Raw genomic sequence first — 8,303 nt, forward strand, 5'->3', positions numbered from 1 at the left:
ATGAATTCTCAGTGGGCAGTGCTGAAATGAAAATCTATTTTTCAATTTATTCTAGAAAGTTTGCCAATTTCAGAATTTTGAGGAAGCTGATACTGTAAAAGTCACAGGGACAAGAACACTCTGCAGTGAGATCATTTCCCTCATCCCAACAGCGATTTCAAATGCAAGTTCCTGATTAGTATGAAGTGGGATATTTTGCACCCATGAAAGTATAAAATAACAACAGAATTTTCATTCAAAATATCTAAGATGTAATTACTTATACACTTTATTGAACTTCTTATACTAATGGGATTACTTGAGATTGAAAGTGCCTCTTTAGCAACCAAAACTGCTGAAACTTTGCTAATAGTTATAAATAATTCATACATATGGAAATAGCAGTATTTCTGAAGAATACAGTTTTTAGGAAGACACATATGAAGAAGATACGAACAAAGGCTTTTTCTGTGATAGTTTCTGGCAGTAGAAGCATTACCTCCAGCACCACAATTCCTCAATTTGTGTTCAGAATAATAAAGACTAAATTTTATCATAGCAGCATATAACTTATACACTATCCATGTCTCATCATTATATTACATTGCATACTATTTTGTGTGTGTGTGTCTTTTTGTCTTTTCTAGGGCCACACCCATGGCATGTGGAGGTTCTCAGGCTAGGGGTCTAATCGGAGCTGTAGCCTCTGGCCTACACCAGAGCCACAGCAACACAGGATCTGAGATGTGTCTGTGACCTACACCACAGCTCACAGCAACACTGGATCCTTAACCCACCAAGCGAGGCCAGGGATCGAACCCACATCCTCATGGTACCTAGTTGGATTCATTAACCACTGAGCCACAACGGGAACTCTGTCATTGCATACTATTTAAATCAAAAGTCAATGAACTCTTTCTATAAAGAGCCAGAAAGTAAAGAATACTATATAGGTCCCTGTATAACAAAAGGGTAGTCAATTTTAAGACAATTTTATTGATAAAACTAAAAATATAATAATAATCGAGTATAAAGTTTTGCCATACAGGTCTACTAATGTGAAGAATGAACCACTGAAGTTTCAGTTGCATATAATTCTTTTGTGCCCCCCAAAATTATTTGTCTAATTTTTTCAAACATTTAAATATGTAAAAAGCATTCTCAGCTCACAGGCTACACATAACAGGCAGTGGGCCAGATGTGGCCCATGGGTCATATTTTACCATCCTCTGAACAAAATATTACATTATGTTACAATTGATGTTATACAATTCTATTAATTTGTTTTCATTGAAGAGGTAAATTAATTCAATCTTGATATAGAGGTGGGCTCCCATAAAGGAATTGTCTATATATGATACAAATTCTGAAATTTAATTTTAGACGACATTAAATTTTTTTTACTTAAAGTAAAGCACTTGGTGTCATGTGAAAGTCATGTGCTCAGTCCCTGTGTTGGCTACGAGCTGTGTTATCCCCATAGCTGGAGGCTTTCCAGTCAGAAATGATTTGGGATGTGTACAATCAGGAGAGGGGAGAATGCACCAGACTGATTGAAACACATCAGCATTGCTGTTAAAAACAAGTGAGACAAAGTTCAGATTCACCTTTATACCCAAAGGCCAACCCCTTTGTGTTGCATCATATAATTGTATTTTATCAGTGCTCTACTACTGTCATCTGGTCATTTTTTGCTATGGAAAGGAAGTCGGGTGCGAGGAGGAGAAGAAGAAGGAAGTTTCTAGACAGAAGTACAAAGTTGAATTTTAACACTTAGAGAATCTGCCCAGGAGCATTTAGGGGGCATCCCAGAACCCACAAGAGTCATCATCTACTCAAGTCATTACTTCCGCCTATTAATTTCAACATATTCTTTAGTGCTTCTTTCAGGGTAGATATCAGACATAGCCTTTATTCCAATTAGGGAAAAGAAAGAACTCCATGAGAAATTAACTTCTAATTATGTCATTCATAAGCTACCTGGTGAGCATTAAGTATTCTCAATATGCCTGAAGTCAGAGAGTTTCCATCACATGATCTCCAAGAGCAAAAACAAAAGCAAACCTCTTAGTTGCCTTACGACTTACACCTGTTCTTCTTTTGTAGCATGTCAGCCCTCCCCCAGCAATGCCTTAATGCTCAGAAGGAAACTGTGGGTTCACAAGAGCAATGATGAAAGAGATGACCCCCTTCTCAGTGCATCTCTCTTAGGAGCAAGTGAAGAAACCAACAGCCCCTGCAATTAACAAAGAGGAAGGTCTTCTAGAAGGATCGGACTCTAACCTTTCATGGAAGGAACCCTTCAACATAATAACAAACTCGCCTTGACCAGAGCAAGGAGGAAAGACCTGAAGCTGGTTCAGTGCTTTTTTAACATCAAGCTGGGCGCTAGGAGTCAAAGAATGTGGTCCATTCGACATATTTCATCTTTAGGCAGAAGAGGAGGAATCATAGCCACTAAAGATGTGCCTAGTAGTTCATATATGTTTATATAAATATATGGATATATTCACACACACACAAATACATACACATGAACATGTATATATGTTTGCACAGAATCCTCCTAGAGTTACCCTATTGATTAATTAGAACAACTAACATTCATATTAAAATGCAGCTAATCCATGAGCTGTCCCTAATGTATAAAGTCCTGTCCCATGAAAGCTTTCACAGTGGCAGCCTTGGGCAGTCTTGAGACGACTCAGTGCTTAGTAGATTTGCTTCTGGTGAATCAGCTGTAAATAGAGGGAAACTATCTTTGTATTCATCTGAGAGACAGACCTTTAATTTCCTTTATTTTTATTCCGTTCTCCCTGACTTTAATATTGGTGATCAAGACTGATTCGTGTTTTAATACAAAGGCTTGTCCAAAAGAATTACTGGAGTTATTATAATACTTAAAGATACTTATTCTGGTTGATGGTCACTTACCCATACAGGGAATTCCTACCTTGCTGGTAAACACATAGACTTGCTTTTCAAAAAAAGATACACATATGAAGCACCACGACTTGTTAGTAAGTAGATGTTGCTTCCTTTCCCCAAAAAAAATACTTACTAAATATTGAACAGCAAAATAAAAATTGGGAAATGAATTTTTTTCTTTTACGTCTACTGCTACAAATCATACTGTCAATGTGATACCACCAAGAAATTACTAAATACACCTTTAAGTATCTGAAGTCATCTAATTGCATTTTTAAATTGCAACTTCAATTATGACTTAAAGAATACTCAACTCTTAGAGCGGTAGCCAAAAATTCCAACTTTAATATTGAAATGCTCCTAGTTATCTAAAATGTTATAGGTTCTCTAAGTTTACGAAATGTTTTTAAAAAGCATTAAACTGCTTCCTGAAGAGTAAACCAACACTGAAGAAGAGTGTAGAACGAGCACTGAAATTTTGAGCGTTGGGAGAGGCCCAGCCACAGCTGAGCACCCATGAATATTCTGCTCCCCTCGGATCTTCTCAAGAGCTCATCTTTCCTTTATAGAAGATATTATTACAAAGAAAGCTATTTAATGCTGATCTGCCTTTGACCGGCCTTAAAGAAAACAAAGAAATGAAAACAACTAGTAGCCCAGTCCGTCACATTGATTATCAACTCAAACAGGCTGCCTATTGGAAAGACAAGACTGCCTCTAGGCCAGATTTAAGCTCTGCTTTTCTAAAGGGACTGAAGCTTCAAGTGATGCACTTTACATTGTAAGAGTGACCTCTAGTGCCTTCCTTTTTTGTTGAACTTCGATAGTTGTACGATGAATTACTTTTCTACAAAACTGTGTGAGTGTGTGTGTGTGTGTGTGTGTGAGTGTGTGTGAGTGTGTGTGCATGTGGCTCTGTGTTGTTACTGTTTGTTGTAATGTTTGTCAAGTGCTACCAGCATGCCAAGATTTTTGACTAGGTGAAAACATGCACCGTTCACTGACTCACGGGATTCTGACATCCCAAAATTTAAACAGCAGCACAGGGCAGGGCCTGAGTGAAGTTCTTTCACAGTGACAGATGACACCAGGACATGCGATGATACTGAAGGGGAGCACGAAATCCCCGTGGCCACACAGGGTAAATGATCATTTGACTGGTGCCAGTGAGGTCATTTACAATGCTCTTCCCACATCAGAGCACTTTCGTACACTCCAGGGATGTGTCATAACAAATGCCTGCTCACTGGCGTATTCGTGTCCCCCAAACCCAAACCTGGCTGAACAGCAGTAACATAAATTCCTGAAGAGGCCTCATAGCTCTTTCTTGAAAAGCAGATGAGCTTTTAAAATCCAGGAAAGAGAGAAAAAGTTGTATTTGCTGAGCTTGTTGATCACTCATCAAAGGAGAGGGAAAATGCTCCCATTTTTGAGATTTTAAGCCAAAGATAACTTTGACAACTTTTTCTTATCTCTCAAACAAAGTGGAAGAAGGGCTCTCTGCCACATTATTCTGGATGATACTCAAATTAGAAATAAGATCTTAATAAATCTTCCCTGAGCCCATTAATTCAGAACCAGCATATTCAAACACACATGTATAAAGTTAAAAATTCGGCCACCAAAGAAATCATCTGAATGTTCAGGAAATCATCTGAATTTTTTTTTTTTTGGTTTTTTGGGGGTTTTTTTTTGTTTTTTTCAGGACACAGCATGTAGGAAGCAAGCCCCTTCTCCCAGGAATGTTCGAGTCTCATTCTTAGAGCAGCAAGGGCGCAATTTTTAATATTGAAGTTTACCTCCACCAACTGTGCCCCTGAATTCTGCAGTACATTTCAGCTATTATTCTGGCATCATTTTATAGATGCAGCCAGCCATCAGGATGCCAAATAGCAAACTTCAGAAACCTAAGCTAATGCAGCATAGTGTAAAGTCTGCCAGTTGTTTTCCTGTTAGACTCAATTCCAATAAAATCTAGTAAACCTAAAAAAGGAAAGAAAGGAAGCCATGCACAGGCGATTCTCTGGTCAAGACGCTCATTTAGTGTTTTACTAGAACTTGAGCCTTCTCAGGGAACACACAAAGACCAGAGGATAAGATGCTGCGCCTAGACAAAAAGACAAATGACACTTTGCATATTCTGACCAGACCAAAAGGAATGACATGTGTCAACCCAATCATATGTGCAAGATTTTTAAGTGATGCTTCATTTATAGCAACATGCTTTGCGGCAATTCCAGTTGTAAATAATAATCATAAAAAACGAGAGAATTAAAGTTTTGCAGAGAGGCCCCCTGCAAGTTTTAAATCATTTGCTGGATACTTACAGGAATTCCCAGCTAAAACCCTGTTCCAATTTGGAGTAGATAGCAGAAGTAGCATCTTGAGGACAGCTCCGGTGACAGACCCCATGTTCACATTTATCTGGCCTCCCCAAAAGATCTTGAGTGGCTCTCCAAGGGATCGGGTCGCGTTCTCTGTCCCTCTCCCAGTTCTGTCTGGGTCTTCGGCACCTCTGGGTCTCTCAGCCTCTCTCCTCCCTTCGCTTTTCTCTCTCTCTCTCTCTTTTCCTCCCCCCCACCCTCCCTCCCTCTCTCTCTTCCTCTCTCTCTCTCCCTCTCTCCTTCCCTCCCTCTCACTCTCACACACACAAACACACACACACCACAGCCCTGACTGCTCCCTGAAAAGCGCCCAGCATCTTTTCTAACGAGCATCCACACCGCCGAGGCCACGCCCACTCCTCTCCGCCGTGGTCCCAGAAATTGGCAGCCGCATCCGTCCTCCAAATCCACAGCCGCGCTCAGAGCTCCACGCGCGCTGCGCTGTGATGAAAGCCGGACCTGGAGGCGCGGCCTGCAGCTCCCCGGCCTCCTCGGGGCTCCCTCCCCTCTGCTCGATTCTTCAATAATCCTTAACCCTTTTCTCCCCTCCGGAGATGTCGGTGGGGGGAGGGGCCAGGCGGTGGCGCCTCCTGATTTTCCGAAGGTCTTGCCTTCGGCAGAGCCAGTCAACCGACCGAGCTGATTCCTGATCAGCCGGGAGGGCATCCAGGTAAAATTGTGTTTTGTTGCAAAACAAAAGCATAAAATGAGACAGCAAGAACTAAGCCGCACTGGTAAATTGTAGCTAAAACCGTCCTTGGGGAAAATTCTTGCTGTTGTTTTTCTCTGTTTATATAAAACTATCCTCTTCAGCTCTGGTGCCAGGATTTTATTATGGAAATGCCTCACAAGCAAACAGACATTCCTGTTTGGCAGATATTTAAAATCATCTAGTAATAGTCTGCAAGAAATTAAAATTCCTTATTTTAGTGCATCAGGAGTACAGATCCACAAACTGAATGCTTTGGATAGATTATTTGAATGCATCAGGCTGTGAATTCACAGTGGCATTCTACCATCAAAGTCTTTAATAACAATTCCCAAAAGGCCCAAAAATAAAATGGATACGATACTGAAGAAAGGGAGCTCTCTCACTCACACACACACACACACACACACACACACACACACACACCCCAAACCTAAACAATATAAAGATGTAATTCAAATAGTCTAAAGGAGAGAAGTGTCAAGTTGAGTTCAGAAGACCACAGACTACAGAAAAATCACTCTTCTAATGGCTGATCCATGGATACGGCCAGTTCTTGAACAGAATACTAAAATGATGGAGTTCATACCACATAATAATAACTGAATCACAGAATGTCACAGAATGATAAATAATCTCTTGAAATTAAATGTCAAGATATTTAGCTGATGCTCTGCTAAATTTTATAGACCAGGAATCCTGAGGTTCTCAAGCACTTCCTGATGATTATACATCAGAAGAAACAAGCCTTCGGCAGCAACAACTTTGCTATGGAATGAATGAAATAAAAGGGAACGGACAGAAGTGTTTTCCCATAAAACTGTAAGAGCTAACTCTTGCCTACAAACAAAGCAGAGGATCATTTTACTTTGCCTGTTTTGCAGATGAGAAAACAAGAACAGGGAATTTAAACAACTTGAGATCACAGAGTTACTAAGTAAAGCACTGAGGCTTGAGCTTTGGTTTTCTGACTCCAATTTTCCTGCTCTCTCCCTGGGACTTGCTGCCGCAAGATAAGAGTACAGCTCCTTCCTGACCTCTGTCTGTGGCAGTGAAAACCTGGCAAGGGAAAAAAAAAAAAAAAAAAAAAAAAGGCAGTGGAAAAGAAAGGTCATTGCTTGAGGGTTGACTCTGTATTTCTAGGACTACATTCTGATTTTGTTATTTTTGCACATAACATGTCAAGCAAAAGCACATACAAATTGACAATTCCTGATAAGTGGTTAGTGAAGAGGATTTTTTTTTTAATCATCATTTATATATGTATTTTTTCTACTGTACGGCATGGTGACCCAGTTACACTTACATGTGTACATTCTTTTTTCTCACATTACATGTTTCATCATAAGTGACTAAACAAGGGTTCCCAGTGCTACACAGCAGGATCCCATTGCTAAGCCATCCCGAAGGCAACATTCTGCCACTATTTACCCCAAGCTCCCAGTCCTTCCCACTCCCTCCCCTTCCCCCTTAAAGAGGATTAAATATTGTTGAACACATATTATATGCTGTTTGTTATCTAATTAAATCATTATAGCAATCCTTGAGGGAAATATCAACATGCCGATTTAAAAAACAGATGGAACCTCAGTGAAGTTAAGCAAGATGTCCACAGCGCCGCAGTGACTGGGATCTGTATTTCAGTCTGCAAAGCTCTAAAATAATTTCCTTCAATGACCCTACACCGGGGAAGAAGTCAGGCTTTCTTGAAAAGTTGTCTTGCACATGCACCCGCATGTTCATTGCAGCACTATTCACAATAGCCAGGACATGGAAACAACCCAAATGTCCATCGACAGATTATTGGATTTGGAAGATGTGGTATATATACACAATGGAATACTACTCAGCCATAAAAAGGAATGACATAATGCCATTTGCAGCAACATGGATGGAACTAGAGAATCTCATACTGAGTGAAATGAGCCAGAAAGACAAAGACAAATACCATATGATATCACTTATAACTGGAATCTAATATCCAGCACAAATGAACATCTCCTCAGAAAAAAAAATCATGGACTTGGAGAAGAGACTTGTGGCTGCCTGATGGGAGGGGGAGGGAGTGGGAGGGATTGGGAGCTTGGGCTTATCAGACACAACTTAGAATAGATTTACAAGGAGATCCTGCTGAATAGCATTGAGAACTTTGTCTAGATACTCATGTTGCAACAGAAGAAAGGGTGAGGGAAAAAATGTAATTGTAATGTATATATGTAAGGATAACCTGACCCCCTTGCTGTACAGTGGGAAAATAAAAAAAAATTATTAAAAAAAAAAAAAGTTGTCTTGGAGTTCCCATA

The 8,303-nt window shown here is 40.0% G+C and overlaps 1 protein-coding gene across 5 annotated transcripts in view; it reads right to left on the reverse strand.

The window, feature by feature from the left end:
• CNTNAP4 (contactin associated protein family member 4) overlaps nucleotides 1–5,424 on the reverse strand; it is a 278,799-nt gene extending 273,375 nt beyond the window's left edge. For all 5 annotated transcript variants that reach the window (XR_014805402.1, XM_084959528.1, XM_021097086.2 and 2 more), the window contains exon 1: nucleotides 5,235–5,424. Coding sequence is in view for 1 of the 5 variants with exons in the window: in XM_021097085.2 (XP_020952744.2) it covers nucleotides 5,235–5,319 (85 nt within the window). In the remaining 4 variants the exon portion in view is untranslated. The remainder of the gene's footprint in view (nucleotides 1–5,234) is intronic.
• Between the last annotated feature and the right edge of the window lie 2,879 nt (nucleotides 5,425–8,303).

Source organism: Sus scrofa, chromosome 6, assembly GCF_054392235.1.
Source record: "Sus scrofa isolate SSC_HxYL_T2T_F1_AM1 chromosome 6, Sscrofa_HxYL_maternal_Yorkshire_Landrace_v2.0, whole genome shotgun sequence".
NCBI classification, from domain to species: domain Eukaryota; kingdom Metazoa; phylum Chordata; class Mammalia; order Artiodactyla; family Suidae; genus Sus; species Sus scrofa.